This window comes from Cryptomeria japonica, chromosome 9, assembly GCF_030272615.1.
Source record: "Cryptomeria japonica chromosome 9, Sugi_1.0, whole genome shotgun sequence".
NCBI classification, from domain to species: Eukaryota; Viridiplantae; Streptophyta; class Pinopsida; order Cupressales; family Cupressaceae; genus Cryptomeria; species Cryptomeria japonica.
Window position 1 is genome coordinate 722,804,945 of NC_081413.1, and position 25,139 is coordinate 722,830,083.

At 38.0% G+C, this 25,139-nt stretch overlaps 1 protein-coding gene across 4 annotated transcripts in view; it reads left to right on the forward strand.

The window, feature by feature from the left end:
• Positions 1 to 25,139, forward strand: part of LOC131067435 (glutamate receptor 3.4) — a 136,173-nt gene that overhangs the window by 57,816 nt on the left and 53,218 nt on the right. For all 4 annotated transcript variants that reach the window (XM_059211042.1, XM_058002446.2, XM_058002447.2 and 1 more), the window contains exons 2-3: positions 9,090 to 10,414; positions 10,573 to 10,853. In XM_059211042.1, the coding sequence (XP_059067025.1) occupies positions 9,090 to 10,414; positions 10,573 to 10,853 (1,606 nt within the window). The remainder of the gene's footprint in view (positions 1 to 9,089; positions 10,415 to 10,572; positions 10,854 to 25,139) is intronic.

A 25,139-nucleotide genomic window follows, 5' to 3' on the forward strand; every position in this document is an offset into this window, starting at 1 on the left:
AAAGAATAATTGGTCTGATACTGCTTGTGCAAGTGGAAACATAAATCCATAGAGTTGAATAATATTGCAGCACAGATTAGTTGTGAATAAATGATAAAGAAACTAAATAGAAAAACAAAATAATAGACAAGACACAGATTCATGTGGTAAAACCTTGACAATATGCCAAGAAACATCCACGGGGCAAGGTATTGGTGTTCTTATTGCTCAGAAAAAATAATTACAATCTTATTGCAGCTACTGCTATTAAAATTTACTTCATAGAATATCTTCAACATAACAACCACCTTCAAATTTAGAAAAAACTAGTTTTTTTTTTTAAAGAAATCAGGAATTATCTTTTAAGGAAAAAACAGTTATTCCATAAGAAAGATAAGATTTGTTTAATTCTTTAATTGTTGTCATTATCCAACTGAAGAGATGTAAAATTGGAATTGTTTTCTTCCCACGATTGTTTGATAAGAGTGTACAAATAATACTTGAAGGAATGTAGGATAGAAAATGAAAAGTCTACAAAGAGCCACTGTATCTTTTTCTTGAAAGGGAAGTTGGGGGAAATAGAAGTTGCTTTTGTTGTTATGGTTTTGTGCTAATAAAAGTGGTGTGCAGAAATTCTCTGGTTAAGCTATCGCATGGGTCATATAGAGTTTCTGAACTAAGTTGTGTTTGATGCTGCAGGAATTTGTGTTTGGCTAATCAAGGTATTGATAGCGACTTGATTTCTGTGTGTCATGTTAAATATTTGATACCATAAATGACTTGTACTTTCTAAGGTTTTTGCTAACTAGACATGTACACAAATGCCATCAATAGAAATACATAATAGTATAGAAAGAATAGTGACTTATTTATGAAATCTGATAATATGTAGGATGAACATTACGAACCTGCATGATTGTAGAAGACCACTATATGAAGTGTGAAGAGATATTTTTTATTTATTTATTCTCCTCAATGAAGCACTTCACTGATTTGATGACATTCTTCTGCTCAACAACTCTTGTGCAATTCGTTGTCACAGTTTCTTAGTTACACGTGTTGCAAGGAAATTCATCTCCCAAGTGGGATATTATATTTTGGCTAAAGATTTTCCTTGCTTAAAAAAAATTGCAGCACTCTGTTTGATACATCATCTTTTTCCTCATCACTGAGCACTATATGCATAAGTACATATTTAGTTAGACAATCTAACAAATTTCATGGATTCCAACCATCTCCTAGATTAGTCGTCTTTTTTGTACAATTATTTTATCTTTATTCTAGTTGATTGCCATGATGCCCTATGCATGGTACCACTTTTACATGTAGCGAACTCTTTATCATGGATGTCTGTTGTTGTCTTAGGTCTGAAAGAATAAAGCAGCACTGAACAAAAATGATGATCTGCAGATCATCAACACAATGCAAGTAATGTGTAAGGATCAAAACTTGTGTATTATTTGAGAGAGAAGAATAATATTTTTAAGACAGAGACTAGTGAATGCAAACTCAGTTGTTATCTAACTACCAACTTATCAAAAAACAGTAACTACCAACTTATTAAAAAACAGTCTGTTAATAATAATTACAAAAATGAAAATGTTCATTATTCTTTCATTCTCCACCATAATGAACATTAGAAAGGATTTGAAGAAAATCGCAGAAAGTATTTGAAACCGATCAAGAGCAAGGGGTTCCATGAATATATCAGCTGTATGATTCTTTATAGGGTAGTATACAATCTCAGCTATTCCTTGTTGAACCAGCTCTTTGATATAAGGATTCTAAATTTTAATATGCTTGTTCTTCGTTATGAGACACTTGATTCTTACAATCTATACTGTCAACAGCTAATGCATTTTCCAATCCATCCCAATATGGGTTGTTCACCATATTACATGTAGCTGCCATCCTTGCTTCTGTTGGTGTTGGAAATAAGCCACACCCGGACCGACGATGGATTGGTCCAAGAGGGGCCAGTATCTCAGTGGTAGAGCACTCCAGCAGCGTATGGAAGGTCCTAGGTTCGAGTCCTAGCTGGTCCATGTCTCAAAATGGTATCAGAGCCAGGTCCAGGCTAGGAACCCCAAGCACACGAGAGGTGTGGCTTAAGGGGGGTGTTGGTGTTTGAAATAAGCCACACCCAGACCGACGATGGATTGGTCCAAGAGGGGCCAGTAGCTTAGTGGTAGAGCACTCAAGCAGCGTATGGAAGGTCCTAGGTTAGAGTCCTAGCTGGTCCATGTCTCAACATGGTATCAGAGCCAAGTCCAAGCCAGGAGCCTCAAGCACAGGAGAGGTGTGGCTTAAGGGGGGCTGTTGGTGTTGGCAATAAGTCACACCCGGACCGATGATGGATTGGTCCAAGAGGGGCCAGTAGCTCAGTGGTAGAGCACTCTAGCAGCGTATGGAAGGTCGTAGGTTCGAGTCCTAGCTGGTCCATGTCTTAACAGCTTCATAGTGTTTCTTTTGATTCCAAGCAATACCTTCGAGTGAAGGTTGTGTGCCTAGAATATTACAAAGAATGGAGAAATTGGGTGGGGGATTTAAATGGAGGAATGCCAAATATGTGGGCAAAAAAGAGAATCTTACATGATTTAGGTGTGGCAGTGGAATTCACTGCTGATGGCCTGAAGGTTGTGTGCCCAAAATATTATAACGAAAGGAGAAATTGGGTGGGGAATTTAAATGGCTAGAACTCTCCTCAATGAAGGAATGCCAAATATGTGGGCAAAAAAGAGAATCTTACATGATTTAGGTGTGGCAGTGGAATTCATTGGTGATGGCCTAATGCAATTGCTTCCATGTCCTCTTGCTTTCAATTTTCTTTTCCCCATAATTGCAAAGTAGGGCATGCATTTCTCTCTTCTTCCTGCACTTGGCTTCTCAACTGGACAACCCAACCAACAAGATGGTATTTCAATTGATTGATATCTCCTCACATTGAACCCATGATAATTGCAGGTGATTGTGTCCTTGGCTGCATTTGGTATGACACGCTTTTGTGCAAGGTCCTTTCTATCGGTGCCTTACATTGCACACTAGATTCTGAAAAGTGAAAAAAAAATGTCAGTAGCCTAACAATAGTGTTTTCATTTATATGAATTTTAGATTTTAATAAAAGAAAGAAAAAGAGTACAAGGGTAATACAAAACAAATACAATAGCAATGGAAATAATATAAAATTTCAACAGCGAAACAAAAAGGTTTTCGTTGTTAAGGATTTGAAATTTTGAAAAAAAGAATGAAAGTAAAGAATTGAAAAACAAAAGAAACACATCCAGATGGATTCCAGTTATTGATAAGTCCTTCAAATCACACTCTTAATAATCAGTCAACAATCAATTTGATGTACTAAGATTGCAAACATTGAAGACAAATGTGATGAAAAAATAAGACAATGAATTTTAATGCTTGTTTAGTGCTTTTGTTTTTGCAGCTTTTGGATTTCTTCCAAAATTGATTAATTATAAGTGATTTACTTAGCAAGTCTTCCTGATAAACTCACAAGTTTCTCTACACAACTCAATGTACTAGTCTCCAATGAGTTACTCACCTTGTAGAAAAACTTGTGAGTTCTCATGAGTTCAGTGAGAATTTGCTAAGTTTCAAAACTATGGCAAATATGTTAAAGCAAGACAGGAAAAACAAAGAAAGGAATACATAGGGGTTAACCTAAGAAGCCTATATGGTTAACTTCGAAACAAGAAAAGTATGAATAGATTTGCAATGATTGCATATGACCTCTTAGGTTAGGAACAAAAATCATTAGATGTTTGTATTTTGGGATGGTTGAAGGAGTCAATCATTGAAGGATACCAATGTAGAATCTAAGAATGCTCATCAAACAAAGTCCAAGGCTAAGGGAATTGACATAGAGAATCCTAGGATGCTATTGATCCACTTAGAACCTCCCCTAACATTTAAAATTGAAGGACTGTTGGTGGTAGAATAGAAACAAGTAATGTGAAATTACCCTTGAGATCCATGCCATGAAAGATGGGTGTTAAGGAGTCCTTGACGTTGAGAACAAATGAATCAAAAACTATTAGAATGAGAGCTATGGTGCCAATAGTCTTAGAAATGGCAAACCTCGAGGATGATCAATGCCTCTCAAATCTATCCCCATTTTATGTGAATCAATACTATCTAGAGGGGTTGCTTAATGCCTGCAACATATTTCATGGGATGAAGATGCAATTAGTTAATCAAGTAGATCTTTAACCTCCACAAAGAAATCTATGCCTAGTAATGAGATGATGTCATGAAAAAAGGGCCAAGCAGCTCTAATTGGGGTAGTGGAAGAAAGTGGATAAAGAACCATAATCTTTGTATGAACATTTGTACTCTTATACTCGATTTTATTACCAGGAAATCATGGATCAACCAATTTGATGATTCTTTTCATGGATTAATCATTACTTTTCAAATAAAATCATAGCTCAGTTTTTTCAGTAAGAAATTCCATTTAAATTGCTAAATAATCATAGTTTAGGGTTTGTTGGTTGAAAATTTTGTACACTTGGGGGATGTGCAAAATTGTGGTTTCAGCCACAGTGTGTGAGTATGATACTCTCCTAATTTAGGGAAGGCTCCCCCTATCTAGGCACTAAACAAATCTAATATGGGTGGGACAACAGTCTTTCTTCTTCTTTCAAGAAAAACTATACTCTTTTCTCTTCATAGAAATGTAATAGCAATTGGAAATAAATAACAACAAATACAGAAATGAGACTTTTTTGTAGAATTTTTGGAACACAAAGGGAAGAAAAGTTTCCATGAAAGCACAAAGACCTCCGTCACTTCCCCGGGATGGGAAAACAGAAAGAAAGATCAAAGTCTTCAACTATCTATTCTCCTATCAACCTTTTTAGATGATTTTCTGCTAACCAAGCACAATATCTGGCAGCTCAGAGTCTAACTACATGATGCACTTCACCTTACATGCACAAGTCTTAAAAATAGAAACAGCACAAAGTCTACAAGCTATCTTCCCTCTTGAGCTTTCCACACTAGTTTCAGATATGATAAGCAACTCAAAGTCTGCAAGACCAAATCTGAAAACCAAACATATAACTCTAAATACAATTAGCAGCTCAAAGTCTGCAAGATTGAATTTAAATCCCTCTTTCACAATACAACAAAACTCACAAACAACTCTAGAAAATGTCATCACATAACAACTTGAATTGGCACAAAGTCTCAACACAACTTGCCTCTTTTATTGAAAGCAGTCTGATCTACATCTAAGCTCAAAGTCTTAGAGTGCACATACAAACTGGCAGAATTTTGTTGCATTGCCAAAAGATAAAAATTACAATAGATCCCCTCAAGTATTTATAGGAGAGGAGCCTTGAGAAAAAGGTGGGAGGATCCTAACTATCTTGAGAAATTCTCTCAACCACCAAGACTTATTCAACAACTGACTATGACTTATTCCAACTACAGTCCTAATTGAACTCAACTTGTAGTTGCTTTACATGTAATTACAAAAGTGCAAGTGATGAATTAACTTGCAATTACAAAGTTTTTACATGTAACTTGTCAAAACAAAATTACAAATTCATAACTAAAACTATTCCATGTGTCTAAAGACATGACTCTAACTGCATCATCCTTTGTTTGTGATGATCTTCATATCACTTCAGGATGCTAGAACTTGAAGTATTCTGGATCAGTGAAGACATCTTGAACCGAAACGAGAATTTGCATCCTTAATGATCTTTATGTCCTTGGCCAACGAACTTCAACCTTATCTTCTTGCTGGGGTAGTACTGGATTTTCAGTAGGGAAAGGGTTGCCTTCCTCTTTTCATGTTATGACCATCTTTGTCTTGAAAGCATTCTATGTTCTCAACCATGAATTGTTGTTGTATCTCTTCTTTGTATCATCCTCCAATCTTGAAATCTTGATCAATCAAAATGCCCTCCAAGAAGAAAGAAGCAATCCTTGAAAGAGAAGACAATGAACCTCTTAAATAGATACAAGAAGGAGATTCAAACCCTAGCCATGTTTTTCCAAAACGCCTTATGCAGCAAAAACGGCTATCAAAATGGCGTGAGAATTGGTCAAATCTTCATCCAAACCCCACGCCTAAGAAAGACAAGCAAAAACGATGCGGAAGAAGTAAGATTCGTGGCACTTAGATGAGGAAAATCGTGGCATTTTTCAAACACGTTTTTTCTGTTAAAACACCATAAAACCAGCGATAATGTCTTCCAAATAGCGTGAAGAGAGTTGGAAAATGCATGAAAATAGAAAGGAATCCAAAACGCCTTCCTCCTCCTAAGATTTCTCCACAAAAATCGGTGGAAATTGTCAACAAAATCCTTCAACAATGCTGGTCGGGTTCTTGGGAAAGAACAAGAAGTTTAAAAATGCATGCAATAAGGAAAATCGAGTTTCTTAAAACCTTTTACATGTTTAAAATGTTCACTTTTCCTCTCATATTGCAAAATCGGGTTTGTGAGAGCAAACAATAAGTTTAAAAATACTTGTAATAGGGAAATAAAACTCCCTTTACAAGTGTTTAAACAAAAGACTAGTAAAGAGAAAATAAAATTCCTTTTACAAGTCATAAAAACAACTTGTAATAAGGAAATAAAATTCCTATTACAACTAAAAGTGACTTTATAAAACTTGTAATGGAGGAGAAAAACCCCAACCATAACTTAAAATCACTAATGTGGAACTTTTTAAATGAATTAGAAGTTTTATTTAAACTTTGTAATTTAAAGTTCACTTGTAATATGTCTAAAAAGTTCCTACAATGACTTAAAAAGCCAAAAAGAAACAAGGGGGAAATATAAAGTAAGTTACAAGTTCTATTTTTCATAAAGTGCACTTGTAATTAACTAAAAATTTCCCTACAACACTAAAACAAAGGGAAAACATAAAACTTGCAGCTTAAAGAAAATTTCCCTCCTGCAGTCAGGGAGAAAAAACCCGAAATTGAAGGAAAAACATAGCAAACGAACCCAAAATGCGATAAAATTTGAAACGTGGTTTGAGGATGGACTGAGGATTAAGACGGTCCAAGGGCGAAGCAAAATTTTGCCTCGAGAAGCATGTGTGAGTAAAATTTTCCTTTTTTGACAAAAAATTCTATGTTATGGTCCATCATTTTTGAAAACAAAAATGAGGACAACAGGGTTTAGCTGTGATTTCATCTTCTTTTTTAACTTTTTTGTTATGGAAACAATTGGATTAAATAGGTATTGACCTGTGTTACCCTGAGTTTCCGGGACGACAAATTTTTTTGCCAATTTTGGGGATGGCGGGGGGGACGGCAAAGGGGACGGCTATATAAAATATAGGGAAAATATAAAATATATAGGGAAATTCTAAATGTTCATATGAAAACATGGATAAAGCATGTATATATACATTATATTCATATGAAAACATGGACAAAGCAGCTATATGTACGTTATAGAACCTTAAAATACCACGTTTGTGTTCAAAGTTCATTGCCAATACTCAATAGTCAATATACATTCATAATTCAAAATTCATTGTCAATATTCAATATGCATTCATAATTGAAAATTCATTGTCAATATGCCAGCACTTGTTTGATTTGTTGAAAATTTGACTGCTTTGCTTAAACAATTATCGCTGGAAATAATTGTTTTTATCACCTGTATTGCATATCCTTCCCTTTTAAATATATGAATATCATATGGTAAGAGATGAAATATTTGTATCGTTCCCTTTTAAAGTTTTAAATATATCATATAGTCAAACATGAAATATGGCAACGATATTATGAATTATCATCGTTGCCTTATAAATTTTTAATATTGTTGTTATATGGAGCTTAATCATACTCTAAGGTTAAATTTTCCCCACTTTTATCAGTACAGTTTCCCCCCAAATTATTCAACATATTTTTTGCATGCAATTCCTAACAAATAATTGGAACGTTTTCGAGCAAATAATTTGGGGCCCACATTAGGAAATATGACATTTTTTATTTTTTTAATAGTTTTTACTACCCCTTGCTATGGGGGATGTCCGGCCGTCCCTGGGATGGATTGGTGACGCCCCAGCCGTTCCCGTCCGTCCTCGGGATGTACGGACGTCCCCCACAGCTGGGGCAAACGTCCCCCCATTTTGGGGACGTCCCCTCCAAATTCCAGCAATTTGGGGACGGGGGGAAACGTCCACTGGCCATCCCCAAGTCCCCGAAACATCCTTAGGACTAGGACGGGGGTTTTCAGGCCGGGGACGCATCCCCGGGTTTCCTTGGTATTGACATCTCTGCCTTCATATAGTAGATTATAACATTTCAAAGGAGCATACATGTAAATAAAAATTTGCCCTTTGGCTAAGCTGCCATGAGTAGGGGGATCTAGTTGGTCAAAGTCAGCCAATGGTTGAAACTAACCCAATAATATTTCTAGGGACTTTGACCTTAGTGGATGGTGTAATCAAGGAACATATTATCAATTATCAACCTCTTAACTTTCTGGTGATTTTTCTCTTTTTTTGAAAGCCCTAACCTTAAAACTATCTTTTCTATATTTACGAAAAACCCTAACATTAACCTATTTTTGGCTTGATTGATTATATCACAATTTTTGTAAAAATACTTATCTTTTGGTTTGTCCATTTGTCCATTTATTGCCATGAATAATTTTTTACCTCATGGATTTCGGAGTGGAAAATATTTTCTTGGCTTGTAGAATACATTGATGGCTTCTACAGATGTGCAGGAAATGTTCACAAGGCATACCTGAATAGAAACAAAACTGAAAATGCCTTTAGCAAACTTCTATGGATTTTTCATAAACATTTTCACCGTAAGAAACAAGAGGGAATGCATTATTATAAGCCTGGGGGGTATCTACCAGGAAATAAGTTCCAGGTATCCAAGGTTGAGTTATGATCTTTCTTTAATAGGCATAGAGCCATTTTGAATCTTGATAGCAAATTTAAGTTATTGTTGATGGTGATTTTGGTGTTTTGTTTTATTCTTGGTGTTTTGAGAGGTCATGAAGTCTGAAGCTTTCTAAATATATGGTATGATGTACATTAGTGGTTAATCTTCAGAAAGCACCATATGGTTATGATTGATGTTTATGGTTTGATTTGTATTCTACTGACAGCATTGGAGTTATTGCAAAAGGACGTGGTCGCAATAGTAGGTCCACAGTCATCACCGCTTGCTCATATTGTATCACAATTGGCAAGTGAACTCCAAGTACCACTTCTGTCTTTTGCTGCAACGGATCCAACTCTTTCCTCATATCAGTACCCATATTTCCTTCGAATAACGCACAGCGATTCTTCTCAGATGGAAGCTATTGCAGATGTGATTGGTTACTATGGCTGGAGGAAAGTGGTGGTTGTTTATATAGATGATGATTATGGAAGAAATGGGATATTAGTATTGGGCGATGCGCTTAGAAAGGTGAGAGCAAAGATTGTTTATAAAGCAGCATTGCCGCCTGATGCTAGCAGAAGTGGCATTGGCAGTGTGCTAATGCAACTGGCTTTGATGGAATCACGAGTTCTTGTTGTACATACAAATCCAAATATGGGTCTGAATATATTTGCTGAAGCAAGTTTACAAGGAATGCTGAACAGTGGCTATGTTTGGATGGCTACAGACTGGCTATCCTCTACGTTAGATTCTAGGATACTTGATTCAGATACTATGAATTCACTCCAAGGGGTCATTGGCTTACGTAAGCATACTCCAATTTCAGAAGACCAGCGTTCTTTTACAGCAAGGTGGAACAATCTGCTTAAATCTAGGAATGTTGACACACATTTGAATATATTTGGACTGCATGCTTATGACACAGTGTGGGTAATTGCTCGAGCCATTTCTACATTCTTGAGTGAAGGTGGAAATACTTCTTTTGTGAGTCATCCTGAGCTCTCAACAGTAAATGGCAAAAAGTCAGAGCTAGCACAACTCAAGATTTTCCAAGGAGGATTACAACTACTAAAGATACTACGAAAAACTAAACTTACAGGTTTAGCTGGTCCAATTCAACTGGATAAACATGGAGACCTGCTTGGTCCTACATTTGAGATCATTAATATTGCTGGAACAGATTTTAGAACTGTGGGTTATTGGTCAAGTCAGTTTGGCTTATATGTTAATCCTCTAGAATCTAACCGATCTAGGTCAAAACAGCAATTATATGATATTATATGGCCTGGTGGTAGAAAAGTAGTGCCATGTGGATGGCTAATCCCAAACAATGAGAAAAAGTTTTTAATTGGTGTACCCAAGAAAGCAGGTTTTGAAGAGTTTGTGACAACTGTAGAAGGCAACAACACGATGAAGGGGTTCTGCATTGAAGTCTTTGTTGCTGCTGTGAATTTACTACCTTATGCTTTTCCATACACATTTGTATCTTTCATACAAAACAACTCAACTCCCAGTTACAATGACCTTGTGGAGCAAGTTGTTTTAAAGGTTTGTTTATGCAAGATATTTATTATGTTTAGTAGCAAGTCTCTTTCCGAGTTTTTAATGTGCTTATGATTCTTGCATTATTATTAATTTCTGGATTAAAATAGGTGGGCATTATGCGCAATTCTCAATACAGTTATTTATAAGCTGAACTACTGCAGAAACTTGATGCGGTTGTGGGGGACATTTCAATTTTGAAAAATAGATCAGAGATCGTGGAGTTTACACTGCCTTACATAGATTCAGGCTTGGTTGTGGTGACCCCTGTCAGAGATATCCATTCAAATAATCCCTGGGCTTTCTTGAAGCCATTTACACCAGGGATGTGGTGTGCAATTGGTGGATCTTTTTTTATGATTGGAGCTGTTGTTTGGTTTCTGGAACACAAGGCAAATCCAGATTTTCGAGGACAACCAAAGAAGCAATTTGCCACCATCTTCTGGTATGCATAATATGATGTGTCACTGCAAAATAAACATTTAAATGGAATAATAGACTATAAAAGTCCCAGAGTTCATTCTTTCCTTTTGATAAATTCTCTGACATTGTGACAGCCCTGAACTATATTCTTTTTATCAAGTAGATAACATTCATTCTGCATTCAGCAGTGTTGCTAGACTTAAAAATTTGTCTCTACATGATAAGAGTTTAACAACTTTATATTTTGTGGGTAAACATTGAAGCAGACATTCTAATATTTGAGAGTGTTGACGTCTAATGACACAACTTCTCTCACAAGCACTTTTTTGGTGCAAACATAAACTCACCTTTAGTACAAACTGTTAATAATTTAATGACAGCCAAGGAAGAGGTAGAACTTCTTGAATATTGAAGCCATGGAAGCCACTTTCAATGTTAAAGAACTCTATACTTTCTGTTGAAATTGTTACCTTATAAATACCTGATGCAGGTTTGCAGGAACATTTAGCCTTTCATGAATGCAGAAACAATCACACAACATTCATGACCATAAATTCAATTTGTTAACAAAAATGAAATGTATTTATGTGAAAGAAATAGCCATCTGAAGTACTTGCTGCTTTTTCACAGGCGTTTCTCCTTCCACTTGAGTGCTTATCCATATGGTCCATGATCTTTTGAAATGTAGCCTTATCAATTCCATGCATATTCTTTAAAATACCTCCATTCCAGATTTAAAATTGCACTAAATAACTTGAAACTGAAAGCTAGCATAAGTCATAGAAAGAACAAATTAATGAATTGCCTTGTGGTACATGATTTGCTCAATATATTCTTGAAAGTTTGACATGTTATTACTTGGTTGTCTGTTTTTCAGTCATCCGCAAAAATTAGCATGATGCCATTCTTCTTTCTGTCTGAACTAAAATGATTTTTATTCTGATAATCCTCTCAATTCATAAATAATATGTATTGACTTGTTTGTTTTTTACTACAAATTGATTATAGTTGTCCTTTTAGGTGTTGGCCTTTGCACCTTACCATCTTTCTCTAGGATTTCTTTAGATTACTGTTGAGAAGCAACATTGTGAAGTGACTGATTATTCATGTATCCTTCATCTAGAAACTGAGTTTAAGCCAACCTGACAATAACACCACTACTACATTTTGACAATTACAGTCAGTCGACTTCATTGGAGAAGTAGAACACAACTTAGAAGACACATGAAGTAGGGTGTAATCATTAGAAGTTGGAATTTTGAAGAAAACTGAAGGTTTTGACAACTTTGAATTCACCATGTTAGTTTCATAATTGCTGGGGAAATTTTATAATTCCTAGGGCAGTTTTATATAGAAGTAGCTGTTTTGTCATAGTATGAAATGGCAATTTTGGCACATGTTCTGAAATGACCAGTAACATACAAGCTTCAAATTCCTCTTCTAAGATGATTTCTGATAATTTCTGGGGTCCTTAACATGATTGTACAAGTCAATTAAACCAATGTTCCACAGGGATGCATCCCCTCAAAAACACTATTTTTCCAAGATAGGGATGTTTTTGAGTCGTAGGGACTTGGGGGAATTGTTCCCTGGACGCATTTGTGATATCCCCATTCTTTTGGTCAGAAGTCCAATTTTGTGAAGTCTCAAAGAGACAAAATTGCACAACTTGTATGATTTGTATTCAACAATTAAGAAGGTATCGGTAGAAGGTCTGAGACATAATTTAATAGAGTTTCCATCGTACGATCAAGGCGTATATGTTACCCAGGGAAAGATCCGATCACATTAATCCTTGCTGATAAATGGATTTGGTAAACACTAATCATAATGTTGGTTATAATAGTAAATGAATTTCTTAATGAACTAGAGGATACATATGGAAAGGTGCAATCTTGATAAAGATCGTATTAGTAACGAAGCAAATATTGTTACAAACAAACAATCTTTATCAAACGTTTTTGCAAGGAAGAAGATGCACGTTGAGTGAAGAGTTCTCACGCCTTTTCAAAGAGGCATGGAGATGTATAAAATATGTCTAAATTCCATTTGCAAGGGGATAAAAAGAGAATAATCTGAAATGCTTCTAAAATCGATACTGAAGAAAAAGGAAATTATAAACCAGACTTCGGTTGCCAGCCTATAGGACCCAAACACAGTCCATACCTAAGGAGAGCAGAAAACCAGAATCATATTCCAGATACAGCAACATCGTGAGGGCAGATCAAGATCACATTGTGCTTACAGTCATCCTGAACTGAGCATATTACATGTAACTAAGTATATACTTCAGAGATAGCAATATATTGGAGGATAGATCAGAGACATCATATATACATAAACTCATTTTTGCATACAATATATATTTAGTCAGACTTTATATGTCTGTGGTGTATCAGTTTTCATAATTGGGTTATTCTGGAACCATTTTCTTCAATTTATCATTTCATTAATCTGCCAAGGAAGCCTTTACAGGGGACATCACAGCATCGCTGCCACCTCCGCTACCTCTGAGATGCTGCCGGGATGGCAGGGACTTTGAGATGTCCTTGAGACGTTTGGGACTCCTAGGAATCTCCCAAAAGTGTCGGGGACGCCCAGGAGTCTCTTGCGGCCAAACAACCAAAAAGGCAATATTTTTTAAAAAACAAAAAAAAATTAATCCCTGTGCCCAAGGCCAAACCCTAATGGCCTATGGAGTAACAACACCCCATAATTTTATTTTTGAAATTTTGTCAATCAAAAGGTCAACATGACAATGCAACTAGTGTGCTTCCCGCTGATATGACTTTCAGTTTGAATCTTTCAATGTTCATTTCAATATGCTTTTGCAATGTACATGGAGGTTCTAGTTGGCAAGGAGTAAAATAAATATGTTATAGTTGGCTATGTAATAAATACTTATGTTTTGTATTTATGCATTTCAGTCCCTGCTCAGTTGTTAATTGTTGTTTAGTAGTTACCAATGGTTGGTACTTGTTGATGCGTGTTTTATGCACATAACATTTCAGAATAAATTACCAAGGTAATTTACCCTCTCTTGAACAAAATCACCTCAGATGCTAAGGATAAGATCAACTAAACTGATTCCAAGGTTTCTACATGTCAAGTCTTCATGAGTGGGTAATGTAAATTGTTGTGTTCACTTGGGGACTTATACAAATGTTAGGATTATCTTCTTCGATCATGAAGATGCGAAATAGGTGCGCTGACAACATAGGATTTAACAAAGAAGCTCCAGATTTAATTCTTACTAAAAAATGGGCAAAAGGAATAGGGTTTAGGAAATCTATTCTAGGCCTAAGAGTGTGGGAAATGATGAACAAATCTAGTGGAATCAAACTAGGCAAGGTCTCACAAACAGGTATTGACACAAACTTAGTGCAATCGTCTAAGGTATACTTAAGGATTTTTAGGCTATTACCATCACACATTGACACAATCCAAGTTGATGCTTGTCAAAGGTTGCATAATAATTGAAGTTAAGCTTACTCAAATCTCCAGTTGACCACACAAGGCACACTTACCAGCGGCAAGATGCTAGTGGTATGGATTAAGGATTCCACACAAATATAGTCAACAAATCTTTCACTCAATCTAACATACATGAAAATAAATTCTAATATAAATTTTTAATCTAACTTGGAGGGATTGAGAACCATGAATGCAAAGACAACAGTTGAAGAGCAAAATCACCAACAATTGAACAATGATTATGCTTCAAATAGCTGTAGCATATACCAACAATTCTACAAAAACTCTCTCTTACAAATGAGAGACAAGGAGGTATATATAGAGTCTCTTACAAAATGGATGGCCAAGATTGATCCAAGATCAATGGCCAAGATCATGCCAACAAAACCCTAGAATTACCCTAATTAGGGTTTACATAAAAAATGGCACCACCAACATATGGTCCAATAAAAAGATACCTAGTCATCAAATAGGGAATCTTCTAGAAGATTCCTCCCTGTATCTCTCTCTCTCTCATAGCATACTCCAAGAATCTAACTCCTCCATGGAAATGCTAGGAAAGGTATACTGTTGCAAATCAATCACGTCCAGCGAATCTGAGCAAGCGTCCAAAGTGTTCTCCCAATTTGGCATGAGCTTCTGCGAACTATGAACATGAATCAACAAAGAGACCAGGTCATCTATCTGACTCTTCTTCAAAGAGTCCAATTGGCAAAATAACATAAATTTCATCTTGTCTCTTAATTCGGCTAAGTGTAAACCACTAGCATCACTAACATCAACACCCAATAATTCCTCAATTGAGACAAGGATCTTCATCTGAATGTCTTGAATCAATCCCTCCATCTCCATATAGCTTGACTGGGCGTTCTCATAAGTTGATCTCTTCACGGCCAATGAACAATACCAGCCATGGAAATTGTATCTGTCTCCACTGTGCACAATGTTCTCGCTAACCAAGGTGGAATTAGGAATCCTCAAAGCCTTGAGGCGTGGAATAGTCTTCTCCTGAATAGGTCGGAATTCTTCCCAAACTCCCTCCAAATACTGGATTCTAAACACGAGCCCTGTTGTCGTGTCATATGCCTGGACAAATTGAGTAAGGAAATCATCTACCTGTTTTCTTGCGCTCTCAATCCACTTTTCCACCTCTAAGAGTGTATCTCTCGCTGCCTCATAGTGTGAATGTAGTCCATGATCAACTGCAATAGGGGAAATAAGGGTGGGATTCTCACGCCTTATCCCTGCAATATACTCTCTAAGTCTGATATTCTCTTCTCTGTACTTCTCCTTCTCTTCAATTTCTCTATCTAACCTTGCGCTAATCGCCAACCTCCTGAAACTCTTGCTCTCTTGATGTACGGCCAAGGGCAACTGAAGTAATCTGGAAATCCATAGGAGTAGCAATGTCCGCCGTCACGCCTACAATAGGAACAACAACCTACGCAATCTGCATTCTTGTCTCATCTCTAGCTATGTGCGACAAAATGTCAGCTCTCTTGGGTTCTTTCTCCTTAGCATTCCTAGCTAGGTAGTCATCAATGTTATCAAAAGGCTGTACCTCTATCGTTTTCTTACTTTTTTCCATACTTCTCATCAGCCAATCAGGAATAGCAGCCATCTCCATGCCATCATCGAGACACATCTCTCGATCAAGCCCTCTCAATGCCGAGATAACATCATCATCATCATCATCAGGATTATTCCTGGTCAAATCGTATACCTCATTTCCCAAACTAACTTCCAAAAGGACAGTAGGGGATCCTGGTTGATCATCATTCTCATTTGGTGGTGTAGATGTCGTTGTGGCGTGTAACTCCTGAATATTCCTTGGTAGTATCACTATGTTGGAACATTGTTGGGTTTCCTTATTCTGCTTTGTTATTTCAATCACCTTAATTGATGAGACACTGAGAGGTGGTGAAAGAATGATAGGTGGGGGAATGATAGTCTTTTGTTTCTTCTTCTTCTTCACCTCCTCAATCTTCTTCCCTCTGGCCTTGACTCCTCTTGGCGTGTTTTTCCTTCTCTTGGGAGCTTGATTCTCTTCGTCTGCATGAATCTTGACATCGCTGATAGTTCTCTGATCATCTTCGGAAGGTAGACTCATCCGGTTTCATCTTTTCATAAGTGAAAGAAACACCCATAGCAACTAACTTATTCATCTGAATATCTACCCATGTACAGGAGAAACTCAAGCCCTCTCTCATCAATACATTCAAATCAATCTCTTTTGATTCTGACCAATTAGGCAATAAGATTGCCTTCTTCATTTCATTCTCATACTTTGGATGTGTATGATCCCTGTCATCTAACACTTGATCAGGAATGAGGAAAAGTCCACACTTCCTCATGAAATCCACTGACATTCTGGACCACATTCGTCTCTTCACTGCTTGCTAATCCATTAGGTTGTCCCAATAATCTTCTATGTATACTTTTTGGATGAACTTCTCTCCTCTGATCCTTCCAACTTTTTTATCTGGATCAAATCTTTCTCTTTTCTTGAAGGTTGCAAATCGATAGAATGCAAGCTCCTCACTCACAGTGCTGGCGGCTAAGGTATACTGGCAAACCTTCGATGTCTTCCCAACTGAAATGGGGAATGTCATGCATGCCCTATGCTTCTCTCTTTGAATGGAATCAAACTCTAGAAGCTATCTCACCACTTCCAACAAGATCATTCTGTTGGATGGATACTGTTGTCATTTTATGACACCCTTGGTCCATCAGTGAGAACCGATCAGAGATTTGTTCCATGGACCAGCGTTGCCCCAGTTGATCAAGGAGAAACGAAATGGAATTATGAAGTGTGAAGTGTTGTCTTCTCAAAAGGAAGTTCCTAGTTCTTTAATCCCGGAATCCCCAGGTTCCCAAGTTCCTTAGTCTTCTTCCTCGGAACCCCGAAACCCGAGGTTCTTTCCCTTTGCCTTCTCCTGTTCTCCTTCTCCGTAACTCCGGAACCCCGAGGTTCCAAAGTTCTTTCTCTTTGCCTTCTCTCGCTTTTATTTCTCCGGAACTCCGGAACCCCGAGGTTTCAAAGTTCCTTCCCTTTGCTGCCTCTCCTTTCTTTTCCCGGAACTCCAGAACCCTGAAGTTCCGAAGTTCCTCTCCTTCTTTCCCTTTCTCTTCTTCTCTCCGGAACTCTAGAACCCCGAGGTTCCGAAGGTCCTTTCTTTTCTTCTTCCCTTCCCCGGAACTCCGGAACTCTGAGGTTCCGAAGTTCCTTTGTGCAGTTCCACCCTTTCCTTTTCTTCCCTTCGAAGTTCCTCGGAACTCCAGAACCCCGAGGTTTCGAAGTTCCTTCCCCTTGCCTTCTTTGGAACTTCAGAACCCCGAGGTTCCCTCCTAGCCTTTCTTCCTTCTTTACTTCGGAACTCTGGAACCTCGAAGTTCTCTTCCTTTGCTTCCCCTTCTTCTCTCCGGGACTCCAGAACCCCGAGGTTTCGAAGTTCCTTCCCTCCTTGCCTTTTCTCTCTAGTTTCCCCGGAACTCCAAAACCCCGAGGTTCCGAAGTTCCTTTCCTTCTCTTCCTCTCTCTATCCTGGATCTGAAACCTCGAGGTTCCAAAGTTCTTTCCTTAGCCTTCTTCTAGTTCTCCTGAACTCCGGAACCTCGAGGTTCTGAAGTTCCCTGCTGCGTCTCTTTTCTCTTCCCCGGAACTCCAAAACCTCGAGGTTCCGAAGTTCTTTCCTTGTCTTCCCCACTTCGGGAACTTGAGCTTCCGAAGTCCCTAGACTTCTTTCCGACTGGCGACACTTCTAAATGGCGTGATCAACACTCAAGGCTTTAAATGCTCCAACAGTTTTGGTGACTTGTGCACTTTCTTTTGTGGAGCCACAGGGGTGCATTTAATGTCTTTGGCAGAATTTCCATCAAGGGAGGTACGGGGCCATGCTTGGTGACTTGTGTCATGACTGCATACTCTGTCTTCGGAAGGTCAGTCAATCCACCTCTCAGGATTTCCTTTTGTGGTATGGCTAGGTTGCTTGCATGTACAAGTCAAGTGCATGCACTTCCCTGCACATCGTGATTGACATACAGGGGTCATGATCACTCTTGTAACCATTTTTCTATATAAAGGCTGTTAAGCCTCATTGTAAAGGGTTCTCTCCCCATTGCCTTGAGCTTTCCTATTCTCTTTCTCTTCTCTTGAAGATTTGTAATTATGTTTTGCATTTCTACAACTGTAAGTTTGGCCTTTGGCCTTTGAATGAATTGAAATTGCATTCTTGCCTTCCTTCAACTTATGCATGCTGTGTATGTTTCCTTACCTTCATCATAAGTGTATATTTTGTGGCTCTTCTCTCCATATATGTTGTGTTATTGTTTATCTGAGTGTGACTTGTGGGAATCCTTCTCCCCTCTTGACACTTAGCAAATTCTAACCTCCATACATGCGTTTGGGTTACTCATGCAACTGAAGTTTGTGCATCTCTTGGGTATTCCAATTGATTCCTTGTGCCATTTCGGTAGGGAGAGGAACAATCTTTTCTTGGTGCATCATCTTTCATTTTGAAGCATTTCTCTCTTCCCTTTACCTCTACAAGTTGTTAGGGTAGGCTTAGGAGTAAGTTTTGAAGTGTTGAGTTGGTTCAACACCTGCACTTGGATTGAGAAGGAAGTCGGCCTTCTCCGGAGATTCAACCCCCTTGCGCAAGGTCCCATACTTCAGGGTTGTTTCCATCAACAAGGGTGCAAGCTTTTGTGATAACAAATACCTAGGAAGCCTGTAGGGTTCGGATTGAAACCCATGAATGCCAAGGTACGTGAAAGTGGGAAACTGAATATACCACGATCCATATTTCTCTATTAGTTCTGTTGCCTCCTTGGACAATCTTTTGTGGATTCCGCCTTGCGACATCCACATGATGTACATTGTGAATACATCATTCACTCTCTTATAGTCTTCGATTCTATATATGTTCAGTTGGGGGTAGCCCTCATGACTCCTGAATTGTCCTTGTCCATTGCCGACTTCACCTTTGCATATCAATCCTTTGTATGAAACAAACCATGCAAGCAAGTATACCAAGTAGGAAGTCATGGCGAATGACTTGGACTGTTCTGCATTCCTCAGCTGAAAATCCAGATTGTCACTTATGATTCTAGACCAATTTACCAATGTCCCTCTAAGACAATCTTGGATGAAATAGAACATCCATCCATCGAATATTGCACCCTGCGGCATTCCCATCACTCTGTTGAGCAGGAAAACTAAGTCACTAAATTCCTCTTTGAAGTCTGTGCCCATCGAATATTGCACCCTGCGGCATTCCCATCACTCTGTTGAGCAGGAAAACTAAGTCACTAAATTCCTCTTTGAAGTCTGTGCACATGAGTGTCTTGGGAGCCTTGGAATGATGAAGCCTAGGCTCAATCATCCACTCTTTGTTTATCATACTCTTACACGCATCCATCTTCTTCGTGTACCACTCTTTATATTCATCCTTCATATCTGCTCTATGTGGAATTCCAAACACCTCAGCAATCGCATCCTCAGCAAGGTAGGCAATAACAACGCCCTTAGGAATTTTGATCATTCGCGAGTGAGGATCATAACATCGTGCACACTCCGGGATAAACTCACTGCATTGTATGGATTGTGGAAATCCAGCAGCATGAAAAATACCACTCTTCATAATGTTTACATATGCTGGGGAAGGAATCTGATTTCCGACTCCAAACATCTGTTGTCGCATCAGGTTCAGGTTTAAGAAATGCATGTTTGTATCCGTAATCTCCTTCCATCTGGATGATATCTTGGGCTCTGGATAGAATCCAGTCTCTAGTATCTTCTGTTGTTTTTTTTCTTTGCTTAAATCTGGACTTCAACATCGCACCTGTACGAAGCTTGAAGTTAGAACTTAGGAAAATAAAATAATATTCTTAATAGAATTCCTGACTTCCTAAATATTTTAAATTAATTAGAGCTTGAAGTCAGGAAAATAGTCCACACTTTAGGTAGATCTTAACAGTTAGATTCGAAATGTGACAACGTTAAGGTATGAAACCATAATGAAATTCATTGACACCTCCTTATACTTAGAAATTGTGTAAACTAAAGTGCAAAGGAGTATACCGGATCAACGGTGACTAAGGAAAGGTGTGAAAGGTTGTGTTTTCACACAGTATGTCTGAGGACACCTTCCGCAGTCAACAATGGAGATCAACAAAATCTGAAGACAACCTGAAAATTAAACTTTTAAAACACATTGCAATCACCTAGATATGCACAAATTTGATGAGAATCAACCTTCCAAGGCAAACATAAGAAAATCTGAGCATGTATGTAGGGCTGGAAATGAAAACTTAGTCTGAAGACAAATCTGAAAATGAAGTTTTCAGATTTACCAGCATCCTTAGGAATGATAAAATACTCAGAAACAAATCCGGAATGAAGCAAGAATGCTTCCCAAGTGAAATCGCAAGGTAGGTAGGTGGCTGGAAAAATTTGTTTTTTGAGGACAGCCCCCTACAATAGAGTTTCAGACCTGCAACAATGGAAGATAACTCTGAAAATTGATTGAGAATGCCTCCAATCAGCCCTTAGGATAAAATCGCCTAAGGCACAAATTAGCTAGGAACAAGATATAAGTCTGAAAATTGATTTTCCAGCCAGCTATGGAGGTCGAACCAGCTGCAACAATGGAGGATAAACCCAGGTCTGCAATACATCAGCAAGTAGGGAGTGATGGAGGAGACCAAATATGCATGGAATCCACCCAAACAATGGCACAAAACACTTGCTAAGCTAAGATCGTATTTTCCAGCTATGGTGCCAACTTTGGAAAATCTGAAAAATGTCTTCAATCTAACTCCAATCTGCATACAATCTGCAACTAAGGTGTGGGAACAGCAAGCAATGATGGAGGTGTCAAGGCAAAATTATCGAAGTTCTTCAATCACCAAAAATCGCCATCCTCACAAAAATCTCCAAACTCACAAGTCTGAAAAAAAAATCGTGGCATGAAGTCATTAATGGCAGAAACCCCAAGTTGCCAAGCTGGAAAAAATTGAGAAAAGAGTCTTCAATCCAACACTTCACCAAAACACTGTCAAAATTCACCAATAAGAGGGAAAAATCACCTTGCATGGAGACACTTGGCAAATTTAACAATAAAATAATGTTGGAGGCTCCTCTCTTATACTTGCTTTTGTCCCTCACTTTTACCACACAAGCAATGTGGGATAAAAAACTTACTTTTATACTTGCCTGGCAAAACTAACATGCTTCTAGAAGGGTAAAAACATTAAATGCTTATTGCAAATTATTAATTTTGTTTTTAAATTTTAAATAATCGTCAATCATCATTTAAAAACAATTAAAATGGGGCTCATTTATTAAAATATTTCAATTCAAGTCAAAAATTGACCATAAGGGAAAATCGATTTAAGTAGGGATTAAAAAATCCCATTAAAATCATTTAAAATGTCAAAATTTTCCCCACAAGGGAAAATCGATTTCAGAATGGACAAAAATCCTCATCAAAATTCACATAAAATGGGCCAGGGGAAAATCGACTAGGGTATGGATAAAGAATCCAGACTCAAAGTTCACTTCATTCACAAAAATACTCCCTGGTGGAAATTCGACCTCAGTCTGGATGAAAATCCAGACTCAAAATTATGAAATGTACTCTCAGTGGAAAATCGCTATGAGTCTGGAAAAACATCCACACAAAAATCCTCAAAAACTTGTCAAAAATTCTTGGTGGAAAATTGACCCAGGTGTGGAATGAATGTAAACATCATCAGCAACTTATCCATAGCTCCCTGGTGGAAAAACGTGGGTAGTCAGGATAAATCCTGACACTTTGTCAAAATTTAAAGGCTTCCAGGGGAAAAACGACCTCAGTATGGATTATCAGTGGTGGAAAAATGAGGCAAGTATGGATTTCAAGGGAAATCCATGTCCAGTCTGGATTTTGAGTGGGAAAAACCATGGGTAGTCTGGAATATGAGGGGAAAAGCGCCTCTAGCATGGAATTTTGACCTTTAAACCCTTGGAATATGGATTTTACTCCGGAAAATGATGATTTTTCCACTCAAAATCACTTAGAAACTCTGAAAGTTAATAAAACTCAACTGGACTTAGGCAAATTCATAAAAAATTGGAGCATAACACAAGGAAAACTATCGGGATAAAGTGCGAAATCAACTTGAATAATTCCTTAGGAGCGAGAAAACAACTCCAAAAGGTCCGAAAACACCTTAGCACTTAAAATCACTGACGAGGACATTTTAAAAAAAAACATGATAACGCTCCAAAAGGGTCTACACTTAGACAAAACTAGGATCCTTTAGAAATCTCAATTTTACGTGCTTGATCCTCTAACCCCAAAAAACCTAAATGACACTAGGCATGATCGAAACTCCGAGACTCGGGCACGAGAAACACAAAATTGCTCGCTAAGCAGCCAAAACCCTAACCTAACAATGCAGAAAGCCGGAAAGGAGGGGGGTTCCCGTTAGCAATGGGGTGATGTGTGAAAAGGTCACAACATCTGGCGACTCCACAGAGGAAATGTTATAGAACATTTCAAGAACAAAGCTCAACTTGACTCTTAGAATCTTCAATTAATCCTTGTACAGCATAGCGAACGGTCAGGAAACATATTTGAAAAGATAGAAGCTAAAAATTGTATCAAGTTACTTAGTCATTGATTATCTACGTGTGTGCAATTGCATTCATTTCCTTCACGAGAATATTGTAAAGTCAAAGGATCGAGTGAGACTAGCTATGTAAGATGTCCATACTTCGTAAGTAGCCAGTTGCAACCTCACGAATATTGCTCCACTGCCGGCCAGGCGTCTATAGCCCCGGTGGAGTTACTCACATATTCCCATTAGCCAATTTAGATATTTCATTTCTTTGCATTTCTTTCTTTTCTTTCTTTCTTTCTTTCTTTGATATTTTCTTTCATGTACTTTCAATTCCTTTGGCTCGTAAGTAATGAACTTACTAGGGTTCGAGAATTACAATGGCACTGAAGCAGGATATAAGATTTTTCACTAGTCACAACTTCACCTGAGAATCTATAATAACTCGGACAAAATTAATGTGTAAAATATAATAATCAAATGATGTCAGCGTCAAAATACAATAAAAGTTTTCCAATCTTGTCAAATACGAATTCAACCTATGATACATTATACAAAAACAATCTCTAATTTGAAGAACTTCATGAGGTATCGCTCAAGTAATGGACTGAACAAAGCTTGGTGCAGAGTGTGTCTTGACAACAACTCCCACATCACAAGCAGATATCCCTCAGAACTAACACCTAAGCAAAGCCGACCTAAAACCTAAAGCAGAATCGGAAGCGGACCTAAACTAAGGCAAACTAAAGCAGACCTATTCTAACTATGATTAAAGGGGTAGGCTTCAGAAGAAGCCTAAGGTTGGAAGTAATGCTTGAGGAATTGTCCATTGACGAGCAACGAAACATCCTCACCAGTTAAGGTTCTCAGCTTGAACGCATTCTCTCCTAGTATCTCAGCAATCTGATAGGGGCCTTTCCATAGTTTGTCGAATTTGTCGTGATCTTCCCTTCTTTCATGGGATTTATCCCAATATAGCACTAGGTCAGAAATCCTAAAGGCTTTCACTCGTGCTTATCTGCCAAACCATCTCTTAACTACGCCTTGATGTTTGGAAAAATTCGCTAATGCTTTATCTCTCTTTTCTTCTAAGTTCATCAACCGTGTTAGTCTTGTTTGCACTCTATCTTTGCCTTCCATGTAATTTTGTATGACTCTCAGTGTAGGAATTCTCAGTTATACGAGGAAGATAGGCTCTTGGCCATATACCAGAAAATATGGGGATGTCCCCAATGAATTCTTCACTCTCGTTCTATCTGCCCAAAGGGCGAATCTCAATTGCGTGTGCCAATCTTTCAGATTTTTCTCTAACAATTTCTTAATCACACTTAGCAAATTCTTATTCGTTGATTTTGCTAACCCATTACCCTGAGGATAATAATTCGATGAAAACTTAAGGGTTATACCATATTCAAAAGCCCAATTCGAAAATTTTAATGATGTAAAGGCAGAACCATTATCACAAATCATAGCATGTGGATGACCAAACCTGGTAATGATGTTCTCGAAAAATTTAATCACAAGGTCAGTTGTACATAACTTCAAATCTTGAGCTTCTGACCACCAAGTATAGTAATCAATCGCGGTTAGAATGTACCTGTGTTGCGTAGAGGAAGGCGGATTGATCATACCAATGAAGTCGATACCCCACATAGCGAAAGGTTTGGACTCGATCATGGGCTGCAGCGGCATAGCTGGATTCTTCTCTCGAACAACAACAACCTGGCATGTGTGACACATCTTCACACGTTCATGAGTATCTCGGATTAAGGTAGACTAGTAATAGCCTACTCTTAGAATTTGGTGTGTAGTAGCCAAGATTGCACCATGACCTGTCCCAAATCTGTTGTGAAAATGTTCCCCAATCTGTTTAGCTTCATCCTTTCCAACATATCTCAAATATATTCCTTCATGATTTTTTCGGTATAAAATCGAGCCTTGTAACATAAAATGTTGACACTTCAATCTTAATGCTCTCTTCTGAGCAAGGCTCATATGCGCGGGGCATTTATGGTTTAATAAATAGCAAACTATGTCTCTATAGCATTCATCTGGAATGACATCCTCAATTGCATAGACTTGTTGGACTAATCCGGGTCCATCAACTGCTAAAGTCTGCGCTAAGGCTTGACCTCGAACAAGTCTCATTGGTTGGATCTCAATGTCGTACTCTTGGATAGTGGCAACCCACTTTCCTCTCCTTTCTCCTAATTCATTTTGCATAAGGAGT